Source organism: Salmo salar, chromosome 17 (assembly GCF_965601325.2).
Source record: "Salmo salar chromosome 17, fSalSal1, whole genome shotgun sequence".
In the NCBI taxonomy this organism is placed as follows: Eukaryota; Metazoa; Chordata; class Actinopteri; order Salmoniformes; family Salmonidae; genus Salmo; species Salmo salar.
Window position 1 is genome coordinate 17645026 of NC_138307.1, and position 25194 is coordinate 17670219.

General features: G+C 42.6%; 1 protein-coding gene across 6 annotated transcripts; it reads left to right on the forward strand.

The window, feature by feature from the left end:
* Positions 1-3051: 3051 nt before the first annotated feature.
* LOC106575500 (putative ATP-dependent RNA helicase an3) lies at positions 3052-25190 on the forward strand. Of its 6 annotated transcripts, XM_014152014.3 has the most exons (18): positions 3052-3379; positions 9933-9984; positions 10687-10737; positions 11287-11337; positions 12339-12663; positions 12792-12899; positions 13093-13192; positions 13425-13560; positions 13697-13893; positions 14294-14454; positions 18575-18719; positions 18959-19103; positions 20065-20115; positions 20970-21151; positions 21381-21498; positions 21607-21760; positions 21849-21979; positions 22155-25190. In XM_014152014.3, the coding sequence occupies exons 1-18, from the start codon at positions 3335-3337 to the stop codon at positions 22238-22240; spliced, it is 2238 nt and encodes a 745-aa protein (XP_014007489.1). In that variant the 5' UTR covers positions 3052-3334; the 3' UTR covers positions 22241-25190. The 6 variants fall into 6 exon arrangements, with proteins under 6 accessions (XP_014007489.1, XP_082819640.1, XP_082819641.1 ...); XM_082963514.1 differs by lacking the exon at positions 20065-20115 and having other exon boundaries at positions 3053-3379; XM_082963515.1 differs by lacking the exon at positions 11287-11337 and having other exon boundaries at positions 3053-3379.
* Positions 25191-25194: the final 4 nt, after the last annotated feature.

Genomic DNA, 25194 nt, shown 5'->3' on the forward strand with positions numbered 1-25194 from the left:
TATGCCCTGTATGCAAGGAGGAACCTACAATTTTTCTTTCACCTGTCTTTTTTTTTTTTTTTTTTAGTTTGGCATGGATAAAGGGGAGGAGTCAAGGGAGAGGAAATTACTATATATTATTGAGTAACCTTTCTTTTGCCCCCTTTGACAAATACAAAGTTAATCTAACGAACCGAACAGACAAGCTTTACAACACAGCTTATAAACCCCACTTTGAGCAGACGCTCTGAAGGGAAGAGCCGGTCCACAGTCAGCCAACTTTACCCCAGCCCTATCCTCCTTCAGTAGGTGAAAACTGACACGAGATCTGCTTTTGAAGCAACAATATCTGGCATCTATTCTCTCAGCAGGCACTGTTTATTCTAGCTCATTCTCACCCGCAGGAGGAATGTCAAGGGGAGATTCTCAATTGCGTACACCTCGCTTCCTTTCTCCTCACCGCCTCCTCTAAAGTCATTGGACGAGAAAGCCAGATATCCCTCCACTCTGACCTTCTCCTCCAATTGTTTTTGAGGAGGCGAGGAGTTGCAATTGAGATTCTCCCAAGGACTGTTAGAAAGGGGATGTGGTGTTGACATAATGAGACTTTACTGCTGTCATCCATTCCTCGATCTCTACCTAATATGACACAGTCAAAGTTCCTTGCCCAGTCAAAGTCATGACTATAGAATTATCAGCACCAGTGTTCAGGCCTATCTGACTAAAACCAATGCAGCCAGGAAAACCTCGAGCCAGGGACCGTAATGTTTTCGATGCATCCACCATGCACACTACCTCCTGTGCCATAGAAGTCCAGAACTCCTGGCAGAGACTTCAGGACACCTACATTTTGGGACCATGCATTCACATAACAAGGAGTGTCAGTACAGTAGCCTTCAGGCAGCTAATGTGAAACACCTGGATTAACAACGGGAATACTACAAAAATAGTAGGTTGGTGATTGATTAAAAGGCTTACTTTAAAAATGGATTAACAAATATAACACACCTACTCATTTCAGGGTTTTTATTTTGACTATTTTCTACATTTTAGAATAATAATGAAGACATCAAAACTATGAAATAACACATGGAATCATGTAGTAAAAGTGTTAAACAAATCAGAATACATTTTATATTTGAGATTCTTCAAATAGCCACCCTTTGCCTTGATGACAGCTTTGCACATTCTTTCTCTCAACCAGCTTCACGAGGTAGTCACCTGGAATGCATTTCAATTAACTGGTGTGCCTTTGTTTAAAAATATATTTAACCTTTATTTAACTAGGCAAGTCGATTATGAACAAATTCTTAGTTACAATGACGACCAATTGTGTGCCGCCCTATGGGACTCCCAATCACGGCCGGATGTGATACAGCCTGAACATAAACTTTTGTTAAAAGTTTATTTGTGGAATTTCTTTCCTTCTTAATCCGTTTGAGCCAATCAGTTGTGTTGTGACAAGGTAGGGGGGTATACAGAAGATAGCCCAATTTGGTAAATGACCAAGTCCATATTATGGCAAGAACAGCTCAAATTAGCGAAGAGAAATGACAGTCCATCATTTCTTTAAGACATGAAAGTCAGTCAATACGGAACATTTCAAGAACTTTTAAAGTTTCTTCAAGTGCACTATGATGAAGCACTATGATGCTTCAAGCACTATGATGAAACTGTCTCTCATGAGGAACGCCACAGTAAAGGAAGACCCAGAGTTACCTCTGCTGCAGAGGATAAGTTCAATAGAGTTACCAGCCTCAGAAATTGCAGTCCAAATAAATGCTTCACAGAGTTCAAGTAACAGACACATCTCAACATCAACTGTTCAGAGGAGACTGCATGAATCAGGCCTTCATGGTCTAATTGCTGCCAAGAAACTACTACTAAAGGACACCAATAAGAAGAAGAGACTTGCTTGGGCCAAGAAACATGAGCAGTGGACATTAGACCGGTGGAAATCTGTCCTTTGGTCCGCATGTGTAGTTCCCACCGTGAAGCATGAAGGAGGAGGTGTGGGGGTGATTTGCTGGTGACACTGTCAGTGATTTAGAATTCAAGGCTCACTTAACCAGCATGGCTACCACAGCATTCTGCAGCGATACGACATCCCATCTGGTTTGCGCTTCGTGGGACTATCATTTGTTTTTCAACAGGACAATGACCCAACACACCTCTAGGCTGTGTAAGAGCTATTTGACCAAGAAGGAGAGTGATGGAGTGCTGCATCAGATGACCTGGCCTCCACAATCACCTGACCTCAACCCAATTGAGATGGTTTAGGATGAGTTGGACCGCAGAGTGAAGGAAAAGCGGCCAACAAGTGCTCAGCATATGTGGGAACTCCTTCAAGACTGTTGGGAAAGCATTCCAGTTGAAGCTGGTTGAGACAATGCCAAGCGTGTGCAAAGCTGTTATCAAGGCAAAGGGTGGCTACTTTGAAAAATCTCACTACTGTCATTGGTTACACTAATTGCAGTGTGTCTACATAACCTGGTTCAATAATTCATGACATTACCCTGAGGAAGGCACAGTGATGCCGAAACGTTGGTAAATACCCGTTAAATTGCTGGGAGATTATACATGGAGTGTGCGACTCTTTATTTTGATAGTTTATCGTTTATTCGCCGTTAGTCAGCACCTCCACACAAACTATTATTCTGGGTGTGTGCCAGCTCATGTATTTTTTTTTAAATCTACTTTGAAAAATCTAAAATATATTTTGAGTTGTTTAACACTTTTCTACATGATTCCAGTATTTCATCGTTTTGATGTTTTCAGTATTTTTCTCAATGGACAAAATAGGAAAAAAAATAAAGGACTTGAATGAGTATGTTAGGTATGTCCAAACTTTTGACTGATAGTGAATGAGGTATTGACTGTCATATACTACTGAATATCTTTAACTCAACTATGACGCTGTAGATTTTTACAACATCACAATTGAATATGAAATAGTCAAGCAAATTATACAAATGTAGCCAGACTTTTAAAAACTTTTTGGAAAGGGTGATAAAATGTCGCGATATGCGCAATGTCCTCTGCTCTTTGTGGTTGTCTCAACCAATAAAATCTCGCTCTGGGTTCCTGCTTCTAGCTTCCATTACACCACGACACGCACCTTCACCAGTTAGTAAGCGGTGTCGGTATAAAGGCTTTAGACCACCGAACTATAGTGTCATGAAAATAAGCAAAAAATAATTTACAGTAATATAATATATCAACTGTGTCTTTAAGCTTCATTCATTCGGAAATTGACAAAAGAAGAAAAGACGAGCGAACCTAAGGGACGTCGACAAACCGGCAAACAAAGAGATCCCTTCTCGACGACAACATTTTTCCTCAATATTCTTTAGTTATGAGTCATGTGGCCGTCGAAAATTTACACGGTCTAGAACAGCAGGTGAGTTTTTTTAAATTTGTGTTGATCTCTATAACACGTACAAATGAGTAGAACGAGTCTGAAAATGCAGTCGTGGATACCAAGCTAGCTGGTTAGCTTTGCTCGCTAGCTACGTTAGCTGCAACTGCGTGTGTTGTCTAATCTCTGGGTAAAATGGAGGCCGGTGGGTGAATATGGTTGGTGACGATGGCGGTGAACGTTCAACAATGCAGTATTTCTCACGATTGGGTTGTTCCTTCACTATACCTCTAAAACATGCAATCTAAACCTTATGTTCAATGTTGGTGACATTCAAATGTTTTTGTATCTTTCATTTATTCACTTGAGTTGATGATTGTTAGCCTGCTTGCTAGTTTGGCCTCTAGTTAGCGTTAGGTACGTACGCTAACATGAAAGCTAGCTGGCTACATTTTCTTCTGCGTCACTGTCACATTGTTTTAATCCCGAAAGAACAAAACGTGTTTATGCTTTGCACAGTTGCTGGCTAGCAACGACTGCATTGTTTGGTTTTTGTTGCCATGTTAAAGAACCTGTCATTGTTAAGTCATCCAGTTTTTGTCACCTGTAACGTTAGTCCAGCCGACAGTATCCAGGAAAACACCCATTAATTTGGTATGGAAGCATTATAAAAATGAGTCTTGCTGTAACTGCATTTGTCAATGTTAAATATGGTCAAACATGGAAGATGAAACCTAACATAATTCGTAAGCTGTCATGACATTGTCTGATAGTCAGCAGATGCATATTTGACATGTGCTTGGCAGTGTGAAAGGATGTTGGGTTGGTGGGGGCCAACTTATTTTGACACAGGAAATAAGACCCCCATTGAGCCATGTTGGTCACGCTCCATGATAACCTGTATTTGTCTGTTAAAGCAAAGGACTCGAGGGGAAGAACTTCGGTAGCAGTATATACATTTGAGCAGAGAAGAATCCAGTCCAACTCTGTAATTGGAGTGTTTTGGTAGGGTGTTAGGGAACGAAATCAAGCTATGGTTCTGGTGTTACACTTTGTATTGCATGTTATAGAGAAGCTTCTCATGAACACACAATACTTTATTTCCTGATGATAGGATTTACCATTGCTGATATCAAACGTTCAAGTGATATAAAAAGGTTGCGACAGGTCATTGTCAATAATGGCACCAAATACATTTTCTGATTTCTTAAATTAAACACATATTGTCCAGTATTTCATACTGTTAGGACATTTTCAGGGCTGATGTAGAACAGATTATTCAAATAAAAATAATAAATTATTAACTGAAAATGCGATGTTATGCAAATTAGGCACTTAATATGTAAACCAGGCAGTACAGAATACATAATTACTGTAATTTTAGCCCAATTGAAAGTAGGGTGGTCATATTAACAGATCTAAATGCTTTATACCAAACTGAGTTTGCAAAAATTTGAAACAATTTATGAAATTAGCTTGTGACTTTTTACACTACTTTATGCAAATTACATACTTAATACACTCCTACACTAACTCACACACAGCCTAATGGCGTCTGCATGCTTCCCATCCGCAATCATTTGGAACAGTTCGTGCATTTATTTTAACAACAGTGTTACGATTTTGTTCATTTTGATTTTCGGCTATTTTCTTCCCCCAGCTGTTCACGCCCCTTTGTCTGTGAATGGTCAGCAGTATGGATTCTTCAATGAAGTGTGACATTCCAATGAGAGTAATATTTTTCACTTTAGAAATAATGCACCAAAAATCTTTGTTAGGTGTAAAAAAATAAATAAAACAACAACCTCGACGATTTACAGATTTCTTGTTGTCTATTTTGACCAAGTGTATACTGGCTACGGTGTCTCAAGATGGACAAAGATGGACAAAAAGTACTATTGCATCTCTTTTCTAGTTTTTCAAGCGAAGGTCTTTTAAGGGAGTATACGAGCACACTCGTTTGGCTTGCCGACGCATGCGGAAGGTTTAAGACACACTTCTCAGCATCCCCACACACTTACACAACACACACACACTTCTCACTAAGTCTGAACTGTAACACAGAAAGCTACTAGTCTAATAACGTACACTACATGGCCAAAAGTATGTGGACACCTGCTCGTCGAACATCTCATTTCAAAATCATAGGCATTAATATGGAGTTGGTCCCTCCTTTGCTGCTACAACAGCCTCCACTCTTCTGGGAAGGCTTTCCACTAGATGTTAAACATAGCTGCAGGGACTTGGTTACATTCAGCCACAAGCATTAGTGAGGTCGGGCAATGATGTTGTGTGATTAGGCCTGGATCGCAGTCGGCGTTCCAATTCATCCCAAAGGTGTTCGATGGAGTTGAGGTCAGGGCTAGAGGTCGACCGATTAATTAGGTCCGATTTCAAGTATTCATAACAATCGGTAATCTGTATTTTTGGACACCGATTGTGGCCGATTTATTGTTTTTTACACCTTTATTTAACTAGCCTAGTCAGTTAAGAACACATTCTTATTTTCAATGACGGCCTAGGAACGGTGGGTTAACCGCCTTGTTCAGGGGCAGAATGACAGATTTTTACCTTGTCAGCTCGGGGATTCGTTTTTGCAACCTTCCGGTTACTAGTCCAACGCTCTAACCACCTGCCTTACATTGCACTCCATGAGGAGCCTGCGTGGCAGGCTGACTACCTGTTACGCGAGGGCAGCAAGAAGCCAAGGTAAGTTGCTAGCTAGCATTAAACTTATCTTATAAAAAACTATCAATCTTAACATAATCACTAGTTAACTACACATGGTTGGTGATATTACTAGTTTATCTAGCGTGTCCTGCGTTGCATATAATCGATGCGGTGCCTGTTAATTTCGCATCGAATCACAGCCTACCGTAAATTCCGGACTATAAACCGCAACTTTTTTCCCAGGCTTTGAACCTCGCGGCTTAAACAATGACGCGGCTAATATATGGATTTTTCCTGCTTTCAAATTATTTTTTATTTTTTTTTAAAACACGTTCTGTGACATGCTCAGTTTTTTGGCGGCATGAAGCTTTCGTTAGACCAATGAAATTGCCGAACGGGTTAAGGTCAAACAACTTTTTTGTTTACTGTTTAGATTAAATCGGGCGCTCTCAAACTTCCCATCATTCTGATTACGGTAGTCATTTTGTCACCCTCATCATGGCAAAGACACGGAGAAATGCATATGATGCAGCTTTCAAGTTGAAGGCGATTGATCTGGCTGTTGGAAAAGGAAATAGAGCTGCTGCACGGGAGCTTGGTCTTAATGAGCCGATGATAAGACGTTGGAAACAGCAGCGTGAGGAATTGACTCAGTGCAAAAAGACAACTAAAGGTTACTGCTAATTTTATTTTTTGTTACAAGCCGTGTTTCGTTAAAGCCTGTGTAAAGTTAATTTGTTTCAATGTACCGGTAGGCACCTGTGGCTTATAGAAATGTGCGGCATATTTATGTTCAAAATAATATATTTTTAAATTCAGTGGGTGTGGCTTATATTCAGGTGCACTTAATAGTCCGGAAATTACGGTACTTCGACAAATGGGTGATGATTTAACAAGCGCATTCGCGAAAAAACACTGTTCGTTGCACCAATGTACCTAACCATAAACATCAATGCCTTTCTTTAATATCAATACACAAGTATATATTTTTAAAGCTGCATATTTAGTTAATACTGCCTGCTAACATGAATTTCTTTTAACTAGGGAAATTGTGTCACTTCTCTTGCGTTCTGTGCAAGCAGTCAGGGTATGTGCAGCAGTTTGGGCCGCCTGGCTCGTTGCGAACTGTGTGAAGACCATTTCTTCCTAACAAAGACCGTAATTAATTTGCCAGAATTGTACATAATTATGACATAACATTGAAGGTTGTACAATGTAACAGCAATATTTAGACTTGGGGATGCCATCCGTTAGATAAAATACGGAACGGTTCCGTATTTCACTGAAAGAATAAACGTGTTGTTTTCGAAATTATAGTTTCCGGATTCGACCATATTAATGACCAAAGGCTCGTATTTCTGTGTTATGTTCTAATTAGATATTTTATAGAGCGATGGTAAGCAGCATGCTCGTAAGTATTCATTCAAACAGCACTTTTGTGCGTTTGCCAGCAGCTTTTCGCTGTGCTTCAAGCATTGAGCTGTTTATGACTTCAAGCCTATCAACTCCCGAGATTAGGCTGGTGTAACCGATGTGAAATGGCTAGCTAGTTAGCGGGGTGCGCGCTAATAGTGTTTAAAACGTCACTTGCTCTGAGACTTGGAGTAGTTCTCCTTGCTCTGCAAGGGCTGCGGATTTTGTGGAGCGATGGGTAACGATGCTTCGAGGGTGGCTGTTTTCGATGTGTTCCTGGTTCGAGCCCAGGTAGGGGCGAGGAGAGGGACGTAAGCTGTGCTTGTTACACTGGCAATACTAGTGTCTATAAGAACATCCAATAGTCAAAGGTATATGAAATACAAATGGTATAGAGAGAAATAGTCCTATAATAACTACAACCTAAAGCTTCTTAGCTGGGAATATTGAAGACTCGTGAAAAGGAACCACCAGCTTTCATATGTTCTCATGTTCTGAGCAAGGAACTTAAATGTTAGCTTTTTTACATGGCACATATTGCACTTTTACTTTCTTCTCCAACACTTTGTTTTTGCATTATTTAAACCAAATTGAACATGTTTCATTATTTATTTGAGGCTAAATTGACAGTATGTATTATATTAAGTTAAAATAAGTGTTCATTCAGTATTGTTGTAATTGTCATTATTACAAATAAATGTAAAAAAAAATCGTCCGATTAATCGTTATCGGCTTTTTTTGGACCTCCAATAATCTACCAAACCCAGATTTGTCCATCAGACTGCCAGATGGTGAAACATGATTCATCAAACCAAAGCACGTGTTTCCACTGCTCCAGAGTCCAAAGGTGGCAAGCTCTACACCACTCCAGCCGATGCGTTGCGCGTGGGGATTTTAGGCCCATGGAAACCCTTTTCATGAAGCTCCCGACTAACAGTTACATTTAAGTCATTTAGCAGACGCTCTTATCCAGAGCGACTTACAAATTGGTGCGTTCACCTTATGATATCCAGTGGAACAACCATTTTACAATAGTGCATCTAAATCTTTTTATGGGGGGGGGGGGGGGGTTAGAAGGATTACTTTATCCTATCCCAGGTATTCCTTAAAGAGGTGGGGTTTCAGGTGTCTCCGGAAGGTAGTGATTGACTCCGCTGTCCTGGCGTCGTGAGGGAGCTTGTTCCACCATAGGGGTGCCAGAGCAGCGAACAGTTTTGACTGGGCTGAGCGGGAACTGTGCTTCCTCAGAGGTAGGGGGGCCAGCAGGCCACTTCTTGTGCTGATGCTTCCAGAGGCAGTTTGGAACTCGATAGTGAGTGTTGCAACCAACGACAGATTTGTACGTGCTTCAGCAGTCCCGTTCTGTGAGCTTGTGTGGCTTACCACTTGCTTCTTGACGTTTCCACTTCACAATAACAGCACTTAAAGTTGACTGGGGCTAATCTTGCAGGCCAGAAATTTAACAAACTGACTTGCTGGAAAGGTGGCCTCTTATGGCAGTGCCACGTTGAAAGTCATTGGTCTCTTCAGTGAGGCCATTCTACTGTCAGTGTTTGTCTATGGAGATTGCATGGCGGTGTTTTCAATTTTATACACCTGTCAGCAACGGGTGTGGCTGAAATCCACTAATTTGAAGGGGTGTCCACATACTTTTGTGTTAGTGTTTCATAAAGTACAGTATTGGGATTTTTGGACATTGGGTAACAGCTGATACTTTGTTTAAAAATGCTATGTGTTTTTCTTTTAGTGAAAACAGATTTGATTACTGTGTTTTTTTTAATGTATTTTCTTTGGTCCATTATTTCTCCCTCACCAAACACCCTAGTTTTGGGTCTCTATTCCTGTAGCCCAGGGCTGCCCAACTTTCTTCCTGGACATCTACTGTCCTGTAGGTTTTCAGTCCAACCCAAATTTAGCATATCTGATTCCACTAGTTAAGGTCTTGTTGAGCAGCTAAATGGTAGAAACAGGTGTTAAATTAGGGTTGGACGGTAGATCTCCAGGAAGAGGGTTGTGCAGCCCTGTTCTAGCCTATTGGCAGTTTTGAGTGTCTGCCTTGTAAGAAAGTATCTTTGGTTGCTTGCAAAGGTACACCCACGGTAGACTGCTCTGCAAAATGTACAATTGTTACTTACTGTAATTGGATTGTGGTGGTGGGGGGCAACAACTAGACAGGGGAGTTCCCTGCTTCACATATGTGTAATGGGGAAGCACTGTAGTATAAGGGATATTCATGTCTTTCTGCTTTCTGGAGATAAACAGTTTGCCACACTTTATTTGGATAGTGTGACCATCTGTTGATAAGCAACTGCTGGTGTAGGTTAGGGAAAGGGTTAGGGTTAGTAGATTGTTAGTTGAAATGTTACTGTAGAGTATCTATAGATGGAGTGTTACCCAGTTTTTGTCACCCTTTGTCTTGCAGCTTACTGTCCTATTTGCATGTTTAGAATTACATTTATCCGTAACAGTGTTTACTGTAGTACCTAACTGTACGTTTCATTTTCTATTTCAGCTTGCTGTCCTAGGCTTGAACAATGCTGACGGGCAGGGCGGAGGTACTGGCAGTAAGTGATCTCTACTCTTTGAGCCAAAGGACATCTAGGTTGTGTTATGGTGATCCTTTTCTTTTATGATCACTTGGTCTGAAGCAGCCCTCTCTCTTATTCTTTCCTTCAGGGCCATTGGGTGGTTCAAGGACTGAATCTAACCCCCCCCAGGTGGCCTTTTTAATGGATAGTTCATACCCCAAAGTCAAAAACTTGTCAGATGTTTTAAGACCTTAGAAGTGGTCTGAAGTCGAGCTGAGTTGGTGTTCTGCAGGAATCTGCAGATAAATTATTGTTACTGTCCAATCACAGGCCCACGAAACATCCCGGTCCTGACATCATTGGCCTTTGTGGGAAAGAGACTAGAGTAGGGAGCTTTAAACTATTGGGAGTGACTCACATTTCCATCAGTGTATTACTAGGTTCATTTAGGTATAAGATGCCATCAAGTCATTTTAATTTCACTTATTTATTTTTAGCCAATTCATGCTCTTATCATTTATGAGATTGCGTAAACGCCATTTAAGTTCATTTTCCTCATTTGGGGAACAAGACAGTTTTCAGTAGTTTTTTGTTTAATCAAACAGTCCAGATAGGCTACTTAATCCCTATTAAATGAAAGGGATTGAGACATCCCTAGAATAAGACTAGGAACCCATTAGACCTGTTTGTCCGTTTGTATACAGTACTGCCCTTGTGTTCACAAGTCTGTCTCTCTAGGGACCTGTTACATTCCACCTCATTTACGGAACCAAGAGGCTTCCAAAATTGGTAAGTGTCGTCCCCCCATCAACACTACCACCTGAGGTATGCCAGTTGGACACCGTAAAAATGCCCTGGCCCCCTAGTGGTCAAGAATGCCATAATGCATTGTAGTGGCTCATAATAAACATTTACTAAATTGATTGAGCTAGCAACAATGCTGTGAAATTCCCTCAACTAAAAAGCAGACAATTAGCTTTAGTTTTATCTTGACAATAAATTCTCGCTGGGCTGGGACAAGGTCAGCTAGAGGGTGTAATGATTTTCTCCACTAGTTTGAAACAGTGGCGTAAAGGTTGCGTTAGAATCCCCATCTTATATAGCCAGCCGCTTGTTTTTATCTCATCCCAAAAGACACTACAGGAAGACAGACACACAACCGTGCATATCCAATGTCCTGGAGTCCATTTTGTGACAGCATCTGCGAACTGCTTTGACAAACCATCAACCACTCCATTTCCATGCTCTTACTGGCCAACATTCGCAGTACATCGGCAGCAGGTTTTCATCATGAAGCCCCCCCCCCACCCATGACGTTGTTTTGTTGTTTTTTTGCAGCAGCAGATGCTTTCTCTAGACCGAGCGCTTTGTCAATGGCACCAGGAAGCTGTAAGTCCCTTCACAGTCCGCTCTTTGGCTGAGGGAAGCTCTGGCGGTTTTTATTTTAAATGTTATCTTTATTTTATTCTGCATGTTTTAATTAAATTGCCTACCAGAACAGTGGTCTCACTCAATTAGAAAACAAGGACACGTGCGTTTCGACAAGGGGACTGGAGGCTCTCAAATGACATCTTTAAAACCACATTCTCATGGGTGAAACGAAGACATGACTGGCTTTTTCCTGCATTAAGGGTGTTGGCATCTGCTCACATGCTTACATTTTGTTCAAACAAAAAACAGCCTCCATTAGTTGTCATTCCAACATACTGCTTAATTGCAAGGCTTCCATTTATTTGTGTGTGGAATTGAAAGTGGTAGGTATTAGCAAATTAATGCTGCTTGCATAACAAATGTTCCTTAATCGGGACCCTAGTTAATGAGCCAAATGATTGACTTGTGTAGACTGTTTTATTGTATGGATTGTGTATTGTTTACTGGGAAAATAAGCCGGGTCATTTTTAAATGAAGTATTTCCCTTTTCAGAGGCATCCATACAGTAACAAGTGTTGGCTGTCTGGGATGTGAAAGTCAAAGGAACCAAGAAGGGTGTGGTTCCATTGTGCCCCTAACCCCTACTAGCTCTAAAGGACCTCAACACATTTCTTACAGCCATCCAGGTTGTTCTAATCTGTGAACATAGAAAGGCTAAGGGGAAGTAGCTAGAGGCTGAAATGGAACTAGGCCTACTTGGTCCAAATCTCTCTTCCTACAGGGTCCGTTACTGCCTACCGCCGTTGTGCCCTTGAGCAAGGCACTTTACCTCTAGGTGCTCTAGGAGTGCTGCTCTGCCCGCTGCCCCGTGTTGCTCCCAGGCTGTGGTGTCTGTCAGAGTGGGTACTGTGACAGCAACAACTAAAGAATATTGTATTGACTGCGTATGAGGAGGAAACCCTCTTGTACTATGGGAGTCACCATGTCTCCCCTCTATTTCCTTTCTGTTTTTACCCAAGATACGCCTGGCGGTTGGGACGGTGGACGCAACAACGGCTTCGTGCAGAATGGTTACCACGACAACCGCATGAATGGGGGTAACCGGTACAACAGTGGCCCGCCTCGCATGGAGAGGGGCAGGGGGGGTGGAGGTTTCCGCGGTGGCAGGGGCGGGTCCTACAACCCGGTACAGCCTATGCAGAACGCCGGCATGTTTGGCGTCTACGACAACAAAGATGGCGGCGGGTGGAACACGACTAAAGATGCCTACACCAGCTTCGCCGCGCGTCCCGACAGGGGGAAGTCTGCTTTTTTCAACAACGGCGGGAGTGCGCCCCGAGGAAGGTGAGAAGACTAGAGATTTCACCCTCAGCCAACAGCTCTCAGGTTCCTCAGAGTTCAGTGCTGTACCATGAGGCATCTCGTTAGCAAGCTAGCTTTCCTGACCCCTGTGGTTATGTTCTGCTTGACAGTTATCCGCGTGGAGGGTTTGGAGGCAGTGGAAACAGCCGCTGGGTGGAGGAGTCCAGGGATGACGAGGACTGGTCCAAACCCACTCAGGCCAATGAGCGCCTGGAACAGTGAGTAGTAACCCCCCCCCCCCCCCCTTCCTGCATACTAATGATATTTCAATAATGAGGACTTACCATTGTCATTTTACAATACATCACTATCCGCTATCCCTGTCCTTCATCAATATCCCTCTTGTTAAAATGGTTAAGTAGACCTTTCTCTGTCACTTTCCTGACCTTCTGTGTTTCTGCTTCTCCCCAGGGAGCTGTTCGCTGGTGGTAACACAGGGATTAACTTTGACAATTACGACGACATTCCCGTTGAGGCCACTGGCCAAAACTGCCCCCATCACATTGACAGCGTGAGTCCCCAAGTATTCTAGCCAAATAACCCTGTCTCCGATCCAGTAGCCCTCATGTCCTATTAGTCAGCATTTTGTTAGTATTCTTCAAAACCAGAAGTGTTTCCCATAGGATCTACTGAGCAGCTTGTGTGGTGCTGTTGATCCCCCTGCACATGTCCCCCCCTGAAACAGAGTTGTGTGAAAGCTGTTTGGTGTTCATTTGAGTGACTGGTTTGTCTTTGTATTTCAGTTCCAAGATGTAGAGATGGGAGAGATCATCATGAGCAACATCGCCCTGACCCGCTACACTCGGCCCACTCCGGTCCAGAAGTACGCTATTCCAATCATCAAGAACAAGAGGGACCTGATGGCCTGCGCCCAGACTGGTTAGAACCAGAGCGAACTAGAACCACTCCAAATTGGATTGTTCTGGAGAGCTATATGCAGATATGACTTAAAACAGCTATTGTACTGTAGTTGATTTAAGTATAGGTATATGACTAATATAAACTGGTCTCTCAGGTTCCGGTAAGACTGCCGCTTTCCTGTTGCCTGTACTGAGTCAGATCTACACTGAAGGCCCAGGAGAAGCCCTCGCTGCCCAGAAGTCTGGAGGACAGGACAACGGAAAGTATGGTCGCCGTAAGCAGTACCCCCTCGCTCTGGTCCTGGCCCCCACCAGAGAACTGGCCCTGCAGATCTACGAAGAGGCCAGAAAGGTAAGCAACTGCCCCCATCTCACCTGGGATGTTATTGCGGGTGTTGCAAAATGCTTGACACACCCACGCAATGTGACCACACACACAGAGAGGACAGACATCCCATCAGCATCAATACCAGCTAGGTCGGTAGCGGTCTGCCAGTGGGCCTCTATCTCTTTGTCTCTGTTTTTGTGTTGACGGCCAACCAGCCAAGGTTGGTATTAGGGAACTGCAGTGTAACACACAATCATTGTTTGTGTTCTCCTTTCTCTCTCCTCTCTTGTCCCATTCCCTGCCTTCTCTCTCTCTCTGTACCCCGTATTCCCCCTCTCCCTTCTCGCTCTCTGTACCCCGTATTCACCCTTCTCGCTCTCTGTACTCTGTATTCACCCTCTTCCACCCCTCTCTCCTGCTGTAGTTTGCATACCGGTCCCGTGTGCGTCCTTGTGTGGTGTACGGAGGGGCTGACATTGGCCAGCAGATCAGAGACCTGGAGCGAGGCTGTCACCTGCTGGTGGCTACACCTGGACGCCTGGTGGACATGATGGAGAGGGGCAAGATCGGCCTCGACTACTGCAAGTGAGTAGACTTTCAACAGTCTGGACTGCTGGCAGACTGAGCTGTCCCAGACATAGCGTCTGGTTTTTGACTTCATTGTTTTTGAAAGGTGCAGACAAGTTACAAAGCCCCAGGGCCCAGTCACTAGGCACTTTACCTAGATGAATAACCTAAGCCCTATTCGCATTGGATTAGTTTTACTGGGAGAGATGGGATTAGTTTTACTGGGAGAGATGGGATTAGTTTTACTGGGAGAGATGGGAGTTATGTGAACAAATCACCACATCTGTAATTTAAGTCCTGTCCAAATCTTCCATGTCAGTCAGTCATTTTTAAATAGCAGGAGAGTAATAAACCTAGCATTTTTCGACTATCTCCAAAGTCCTCTGATATTAGTCCTGTGCGACTCGATATCCCTGTCTTGTCAGAGTTTGACAGGCATTGCTCATGGTTTGAGCAAGAAACAATAACTGATTAGATGGGTTTTAACCTCTTAGGGCTAGGGGGTAGTATTTTCACGGCCGGATGAAAAACATACCCAATTTAAACAGGTTACTACTCTGTCCCAGAAACTAGAATATGCATATTAGTAGTAGATTTGGATAGAAAACACCCTAAAGTTTCTAAAAGTGTTTGAATGGTGTCTGTGAGTATAACAGAACTCATATGGCAGGCAAAAACCTGAGACAATCCAAGCAGGAAGTGTGAAGTCTGGTGCTTGTAGTCCATTCAAGTGATTGCCTTGACTGTATACAGTCTAAAGCTTCCACTAGATGTCAGCAGTCTTTAGAACGGTGTTTGAAGATTCTATGGTGAATTTGAAGGGAATACCAGCTGTGGTAAACTGGGGTCCCATTATAAGGCATGGGCTCAAGTCACGCGCAATGACTTGGGAGCGAGCTGAGTTCATATTCACTCCTAAAGAGAACGGATAGGTCCGGTTGGAATTTTATTCAAGGTATATGATAAAAACAACCTAAAGATTGATTCTATACATCATTTTGACATGTTTCTACAAACTGTAGTATAACTTTTTTTGACTTTTCGTCAGGACTAAGTAAGCACGCGCGTAGTGGATTTGGATAGTGAACCTAACGCGCGAACAAAATTGATTATTTGGAAATAAATATGAACTTTATCAAACATTTATTGTGGAACTGGGATTCCTGGGAGAGTGCCTTCTGATGAAGATAATCAAAGGTAAGTGAATATTTATAATGTAATTTCTTAGTTTTATTGACTCCAAGATGGCGGGTTTCTGTTTGCTAGTTGTTAGTGTCATCTGGGCTGTACTCAGATTACAAATTGTGCTTTCGCCGTGAACCTTTTTTGAAATCTGACAGCGGTTGCATTTAGGAGAAGTGTATCTATAATTCTGTGCATAACACTTCTATATTGATCAATGTTTACGATGAGAATTTACGTACTATGTGTGCTCATTGTGCTGATTCACCGGAGGGTTTGGAGGGAAAACATTTCTCAATATTACGCGCCAATGTAAAATGCTGTTTTTGGATATAAATATGAACATTATCGAGCAAAACATACATGTATTGTGTAACATAATGTCCTAGGAGTGTCATCTCATAAAGATCGTCAAAGGTTAGTGCTTCATTTAGCTGCGTTTTGGGTTTTTGTGATGCATCTAGTTGCTTGGAAAATGGCTGTGTGTTGTTTCTTGTGAAGTTTACGTCCTTACATAATCTAATTTTATGCTTTCGCCGTAAAGCCTTTTTGAAATCGGACAATGTGGTTAGATTAACGAGAAGTTTATCCTTAAAATGGTGTAAAATAGTTGATTGTTTGAGAAAATGGAATAATGAGATTTTAGCTGTTGTAAATTTGGCGCTCTGATTTTCCGCTGGCTGTTGTCAAACTCAATCCCGTTAACGGGATGAGAACGGGAAGGGGTCCCATAGAGGTTAAACACAAATCTATATATATATGAAGAGCCTTCATGTACCAACTTTCAGTGAATGCTTTTGTTTATACGTTTTGTGGCAATTAATTGAATATTGTTTTTTTGGTGCCTATTTAACCTCTCTTGGGGAGGTGGGACGCTAGCCATGGTTCACACTATTCAACAGCCAATGAAAAATCAGAGCGCCAAATTCAAAACCACAAAATGTCATAATTCAAAGTTCTCAAACATACGACTATTTTACACCATTTTAAAGATACACGTCTCCTTAATGTAACCACATTGTCTGATTTTTTTCAAAAAGGCTTTACGGCGAAAGCATAAAGTTAGATGTTAGGATAGTTCCAACACAAGAAAAACCACACAGCCATTTTCCTAGCAAGGACAGGCGTCACAAAAACCAGAAAACCAGCTAAAATTATGCACTAACCTTTGACGATCTTCATCAGATGACACTCCTAGGACATCAAGTTACACAATACATGCATTTTTTGTTCGATCAAGTTGATATTTATATCCAAAAACAGCCTTTTACAGTGGCGCGTGATGTTCAGATTTTTTTTGGCCTCCAATACTGCCGGTGAATCAGCACTACAATTTACAAAAATACTCATAAACGTTGATAAAATATTAAACTGTTATTCAAAGAATTATAGATGAACATCTCCTTTATGCAACCGCTGTGACAGATTTAAAAAAGCTTCACGGGGAAAGCACACTTTGCAATAATCTGAGTACGGCGCTCAGAAAAAGACATCAAGCAATACAGATACCCGCCATTTTGGAGTCATCTAAAATCATAAATAGCATTAGAAATATTCACTTACCTTTGATCTTCATCAGAAGGCACTTCCAGGAATCCCAGGTCCACAAATGTTGTTTTGTTCGATAAAGTCCATCATTTATGTCCATATAGCTCCTTGTTGTTTGCGCTTTCAGTAAGCTACTCAAAATGTCATGACGAAAAGTCAAAAAAAAATAGTTATATTTCCGTTCGTTCAAACATGCCAAATGTTGTATAGCATCAATCTTTAGGGCCTTTTTAACTTCAATAATATTCCAACCGGACGATTGCAATGTCTTGAAAAACATTTTGGAACACAGCTACCCCTCACGTGAATGCGTGCCAATGAACTCATGTGCATTCTTAAGTCAACAACTTCCAACTTCCTTTGTTGGCTCTCTGTTCACCATACACGCCTCAAACAACTTTCTAAAGACTGTTGACATCTAGTGGAAGCCTTAGGAAGTGCAAAATGAACCCTAAGTCACTGTTCGATAGGCAATGACTTGAAAGGACTAGAAGCACCAGATTTCCCACTTCCTGGTTCGATTTTTCTCAGGTTTTTGCCTGCCATATCAGTTCTGTTATACTCACAGACATCATTCAAACAGTTTTAGAAACTTCATATGCATATTCTAGTTCCTGGGCCCGAGTAGTAGGCCGTTTTAATTTGGGTACGTTTTTCGTCCGGCCGTGAAAATACTGCCCCCTACCCAAGAGAGGTTAATCCAACCCTTGCTGTTAATAGATCGCAAAGCAGCATTACAATGTAGCTAAACTTTTGGAAATGACAACTTCCCTTTCTCATCCATAGCCGAAAAATGCATCGCAAGTCTGCTATTTAGCTCGCATCTGTAGACCGGGGGCCTTTTTAGGACGTTTTCTACTGCAGACCGCTAAAATATCCTTATGATTGTACTTCCTCGATCCAAAGATGGCTTGGTATGGTTTAGAAACTTGGGAGCTAAGCTCTAGATATCAGTGTAGCCTGTTGTCACCTGGACATGTTGAAATATATCTTCACACCTAGAATAAAAACCTCCAGGCTTCCGTCATAACTGTCAATTTATTGAGTAGGAAAATAATAAATTACGGGGCAGTTTGGGGAAATAAACGTAACCCATCTGAATTGTCCTTTGGAATAAGACATTCTGGGGTAATAATTACATAACCAACGTTCTCTAGTAATACTAGTGCTGTGCAAATAGTGCTCTAGATTAATTGCGTACAGTATGGTTCATTCCACCAAGTCCATTAGAGTGCAAGCAAGAGCTGAGACCATATTGCGTAGCCCAGCTCTAACTCTCCTGATGCAGCTTATCAGACTATTGATTAGTTGAATTGGCCTGCTGGACAGGAAAGGAATCCTACATACCCATGAGTCTCTGATGGGAAAACTGGTCTACAGCCAATCCCTGACCCTGTCTCTCTGTTAGTTACCTGGTGCTGGATGAGGCTGACCGGATGTTGGACATGGGTTTTGAGCCCCAGATCAGACGCATCGTGGAGCAGGACACCATGCCCCCTAAAGGCATCCGTCAGACCATGATGTTCAGCGCTACCTTCCCCAAGGAGATCCAGGTACACGCCCACATGGTGTTCAACTCCCTTTCCTAAAGAGATCATGGTACATGGACAATATTTGTTACTCTCCAGTTCCCACAATGGCTTATGTATTTGTCAAAAGTATTGTGCTTAATGAGGAAAGAAGGACGGTGTTATTTGTCCTCTTTCTGGTGTATTAACCCACCTTTCCACACACATTTAATAAATTATCCTCCATGTTGGCTCCACAACAATAACACAAACCCCTCGGTCAGATCCTGGCGCGTGACTTCCTGGAGGAGTACATCTTCCTGGCGGTGGGACGCGTGGGCTCCACCTCAGAGAACATCACCCAGAAGGTGGTGTGGGTGGAGGACGGTGACAAGAGGTCCTTCCTCCTGGACCTGCTCAACGCTACAGGTAACTACCTGGACTATACCTGTCACTGGCTCAACCCCCTCTCCTGTCCCTGTCTGTTAGTGTGTTACTTACTGGAACTTTTACTGGTAGTGCAGGGTTTCTCAAAGCTCATCCTGGGGACTCGCTCACTGTGTTATGGATTTTATATACATTGATATGTGGTTGGTAAGGGCATTCAGTTATCTGAAGGATGCTTTGATTGGTTGAAATTTGGTTGAAATGAAAACCTGCATGGACAGTGGGTGTTTGAGGACTGGAGTTGAGAAACCCTGTGTGTTTGAATAGCCCCTCGGTGTCTTATGAATATGTTGACTTGATCAGTTGGGCTAGGTGGAATTTGCAACGGCAGGATTTCCCAACATCAGCTGACTTTATTCAAATGTAACTACATCTTCAAGCTAATCATTGATTGAATATTCAAACTTCCCAGCAGATTCCACCTGCTCCTAACACTAGGCTAGTTCCTGATTTTTAAAGCTTGTAAGCTATAGATCTTAGAAGATGGGTAACCATTCAGCTGTGATGGTCTAGTATTGATTGCATGAGGTATTCTGTCCTTTCAGATGGTCATAAGCCTGGGTTGTGTTCAGTGGGCAGTTTTTGTGTGTTGAACGTGACCCAGTGTTGGTAGTGTCATAGGGTCAGATTTGAGGTGAAGACTTGTACTCTAGCTTAGGTATGTTGGCTATCATAAACTGACCCTGCCTAGTATCCCCAAACCCCAGTTACTCCTATGCAGAGCCATGTACACACAGAGTTCAGGAAACCGTCCTCCATGTTGGCACCAAATGTTCCACAACAATAACATTCTAATAATGAGGTCGTATTGGAACTCGTTGGTACCATTAATGGCGGCCATTGGGTTTTCTGAACTCTGTTGGCTAGCCTCCCCCTTTTTAATGTCACTTATGAACTGTTGAAACTGCAATGAGTTTATCATCGGGTTTGGTTTTATCCAAAGTCATTCCGAGCGAAGTTCAGGACAATGCAGGTGAAAACATAGAGAAACCTGGTAAGTAGGAATTTATTATTACTAAAGTGGATCTAGAAGCTTGTATCTCATTTCATATTTCAGTTTATTGATTTATTGCTTGGCCTGTATTGGTTAGCCATATTAGTCACCCATTTGTGTCCAGACGAGAAGGTCCCGTTGGTTCTGATCAGCCATCTAGTGTGGTTGTCATTGTGAGGTCATTCACTGTTTTGAAGGCTGTTGTCTCCTTTGTGGGGGGGGTTTGATTTGGGAATCTGTGACTGTTGATTTGTTTAGCCTACACCCTGCTTGCTACTGCAACCATATGCCATTTCCTACACGTATGCTTTTGTTATGATGGCCATGGCAGCTTGCAAAACGTTCACTGCAGGTAGAAAAATCAATAACATGATCCACTATTCTACCAGATGGAGAAACATGTTCAAACATATCTCTATCTGAATGTGCTGTAACATTTTAAACCTTTTGAAGAAGCCCTCTGGTCATCATGCATCACGACTCACTGTAGAGTAGCCCGACACAGCTTTAGATATGCAGCTTTTCTTTGCCAGAGCCTCCATCTCTTAGCAACACTATGGATGTTTCTCCTCTCTAAACACCCCTGGTGATTCAGCCCCCTCCTTCCCTCTCAGATCCACAACCACAGGGGGTAGTGGGTTGATGCTGTTTACATACCTGTAATGTCTCCCCTGGGGCTCGTTTAGGAAGGTACTGACATGGCCTCGGTTTGAACGTTGCAGATAGAAATGCCACGAATAGACCTGACGCAAACCCTCCCATGTCAGAAACCGAGGCCATGTCTGTTATACAGAATCTATTTCTATCCGAACATTTTTAAGCAGTGACTCACCGGTCTTCCTTCTCCTCCCCAGGTAAGAATTCTCTGACGCTGGTGTTTGTGGAAACCAAGAAGGGAGCGGATGCCCTGGAGGACTTCCTGTACCGCGAGGGTTACGCTTGCACCAGTATCCATGGCGACCGCTCCCAGAGGGACCGAGAGGAGGCTCTGCACCAGTTCCGCTCGGGACGCTGCCCCATCCTGGTCGCCACGGCGGTGAGTCTGCAAGCTGACATTTTGCTTTGAATTCTACAGCTCTGTGACAGGTAAAATATATTGGTTGACAAACAATAAAGCCAAACACACTAGGTCTTTGGCCTCGTACTGTTCAAGGCCTGGTGTTTGTTTTGCAATATGGTTGCATGTTGGGGACATTTAAAAAGGGAGCTAACATGCTTCTGTTCAAACAAGCAGGCCAATAGTTGTATTCGGTCTCTTGTACCAGGTGGCTGCCCGTGGCCTGGACATCTCCAATGTCAAGCACGTCATCAACTTTGACCTGCCCAGCGATATAGAGGAGTACGTCCACCGTATTGGCCGTACTGGACGTGTGGGCAACCTGGGTAAGCCTCTACAATATTCAAGAACTCACCACTCAGTGACACGTAATGCCATTTTTTAAATTTAGATAACTATTTGACTGTAACATGGTGAACCCTCTCCTCTCCCAGGTCTGGCCACGTCGTTCTTCAACGATAAGAACGGCAACATCACCAAGGACCTTCTGGACATCCTAGTGGAGGCCAAACAGGAAGTACCCTCCTGGCTTGAGAGCCTGGCCTATGAACACCAGCACAAGAGCAACACCCGCGGACGCTCCAAGAGGTACACACACTCCTACATAAAGGAGCAGAAGTACAAGGGTTTAGAGACATTTCACTCTCTTAATCACGGACTCATCCTCTCTGTTTAGGTTCACCTCTGGTGGCTTCGGAGCCAGGGACTACCGTCAGACCAGTGGCGGCGGCAGCACTGGAGGGTTCGGGGGTCGCGGTGGACGCCAGCCCGGTGGACATGGAGGAAACCGTGGATTTGGTGGCGGCGGTAAATATCCATTAAAACCTCACAATGGAGCAACATTTGGGTGTAAATATTACTGTTGGTCTATCCCACAATTCTTAGGACACATGTCCAAGAGTTAGTGTTTAATTCCAACTATGCTCCAACACAGTCCTTATTTTCCTTCTAACGCTGTCCTGATTCCCCCCCCCAATCACAGGTGGCTTTGGAGGCAACTTCTACAGCAGTGATGGCTATGGAGGAAACTACTCTCATCAGGGGGGAGTGGACTGGTGGGGCAACTAAACATCCCTCCAACCCTATCCCCCTCTACCTACACCTCCTTCCTCCTCCCCCCACCATTGCAGTGGGTCGTGCCACGCCAAACTCACTGATAAGGAAACCACATGTGTAACCTAAGCCAGACTATATAAACACCCGTGTAGCTTCCAAACAGACTGCAGTACATTACCAGCTGTGATTCTCTGACCGCTTTTCCAAAAAATGGAGCTGAGAGACGGGGGACCGAGAGGACAGCTGACCAAGAGGAAAGCTGGAGCCACTGAGCGATTCCTAAAGAAACATGGCATCGCCAGGCTCTGGAATCATCGTGTGGTCGCCCGTAGTGACTATAGCGTATTTAGGATCTTGGGACTTGCAGTTCTTTTTTTCCCATTTTTTTTTTTCACTACAACTGCTTTTTCTTTCTTTGTAACAAAACAAACTGAGGATCATTTGTTTGTAAATGTACTGTGCCTTTAACAATTAGATTGTTTTATCTGTATTTTCTTTTAAGCGTCATAACTGGCTAAAACCTGGCCAACAAGAACTAAATTATATATTTTTTGTTTTGGTTTAAATGTGGTTTTGTTATTTTATTCGGAAGGAAAACAAAATAAGCTTGAACTAAATATCAAACCTTGGCAAATACTGAGATGACATGACTTTTGAGTGAGTCATTTGTCCATTTGAGCTTCAAATTTGTCACAGGGTAATCTGATGGCTCAAACTAGCTCCGACCGCATGTTGCAGCCATCCTATGAGAATTCCAATATAGGTTTTCAAACCCTTGTGTGACAAAAGTGCACTTCAAGGGAAAAAAAAGAGTTCAAAATATTTTTCGCTCACTCTATCCTGGAGAGGAATATGGTAGTCTTCACTAAATGAGCCATTCCAGTTGTACAATTTTAAAATGTAATATTTAAATGGTATGTCCATACATACAAGCTATTTGAGCAAGTCGATGCTCTAAAGTTCAGTTCCCCACTTACAAATTGACTTGGCATTGTGGCACCTAGTGAAGCAACTTCTTCTAGCTGCCTGGTGGGTGAATTTAGTTTTTGATTGAGCTTTTTTACTTAAACATTTTGGAGGATGGCAATTGACAAATATCCATCCTTCTGAGAGAATGTTTCTTAAAATTGTCAATTCTAAACAGCGCTTGCCATATAGAAAGTGAAGTTCGAATGGTTGCCATAGGACCACACAGTAACCTGGGTGGCTTTGCTTTTTGTCAAGGCCATCCTGGGATGAAATACGCATGCAAGTGTTGTTGTTTTTTGGTCAAGGAGTTTAAAAAAAAAAATGCAAAAGGAAATTCTGCAGCAGGCTTTTATTTCATTACAAAATGTCGTTCTCTTACACCTTTAATTTAGTTCTCTTTTTCAAGCTGCGTTCGAATCCGAAGGACATTCTCGGGTTAACTGTTTAAAGACACAAGCTCTTCCTCCTCGGAGAGCGTAGGAAGGTCAGAAGTTAAGGGTCAGCAATGTACAGGCGAGCAAACTGAACTTCACACGTAGCAAAGGGTGATGGGAAGTGCAGTTTATTTACCAGTGCACCATTTTAAGAGGCAATGAGGTTTTCCTGTGTATGCTGGCTGGTGAATCTAGCCCACGCGACCCGGCCAAAGACGGGGGTGCTTTATCTATCCTTCATTTCTGACAGAACCAATGCAGCTATTCTTCCCTTTGTAGGGTTGGGCCGCCATGATGTATTATGTAAAACCACTGGCCAGTTTACTACTATAGCTGGCATCCAGGCCTCCTCTTTATATAGGAGGGAGGCCCAACGTTGGCAAGACAATGGCATTTTAAGTGCAATAGGTATATATTCTCAGTGTGTCTGTCGTGCCTTGACATTTTGAATCAATAACAGTGAGGTGGTGGTTATGAAGCAGATGCACTGACAGTATTGTGTTAACTTAAGATTGAATGGTGCTACCTAAGTTAGGTCAGGCCCCTTTGTGATGTTACTTAACGGCCATCAAGTTTTCAAAAAAACAAACATTTTATTGCACATCTAGAGTTTTATATAAATGTCTTGAGTGTGTGTCCTTAAAGCTTCCGAATTTTGTGTGTGAGGAGATTGTGAAAAACGCAGCTTGTTTACGAAAGGGGAAGGGTTATCACTATTTAAACCAGGATTTATTTGGGACCAGGGGTTAGTTCAGTAGCAGTCTGAGAATTGAGCTATTTGCACACAGATTACTAGATTCTACTTTTGCTGCTAGTTTGTGTAATTTATTAAGCATTTTTGAGAAATATTTATTTTTATAAGCCTAAAGTGATAGTTTAAGAAACTTGACCAAAAGACAGTACAAAAACACTGGCACTTGAATGTTGAATGTCACCAGTATGCGTGGAAATTTATATTTTTCGGGGTAGTGTGAGCTTTTTAATGTCAGTCATATTGGACTCAATCAAAATCCACACCTGTTACTTCTAGTAGTACTGGCCACATGGCCACACCGTTTAATTGGCGAACAAAATTCGAAACAAACAACCAATGCCAAGGTTTGGATAAAAGTGATAACATTTTCTAAAAAATATTGTTCCAGTGCAAGAAGTGTCCAGATTCTCTCCAATTCAATTAGCTTTTCCTTGTTTTTGAGGGTTTGTTTCCTCCCCCAGCGAATGTCTGGCACATGGCAATCTTAAGGAAAAAAAAACATGTGGTTCTGCTCTGTTGTATTTGCATATTTGGGCCTCCGTGTGTTTTCTGTGGAGTGTGAGTCTTAGCCGGATCAATGAGTCTGTAAAGGTTTGGATGAAACGTATGAATGGAAATGTGAAGCTGCAGAGAGGAGAGGTTGGAGAGCTTTCGGCTGGCCAGACACTCCCCTGAACGCCACTGAGTCGCCCACTAGTTTGTATTTGCTTTATGTACTAGTTTAGAGGCTGTGCACTGCACGAGAACCTGTGCATTTATTGTATGATTTTACCAAAATTAAAAGTTTTGACTTGCAAATACTTAACCAA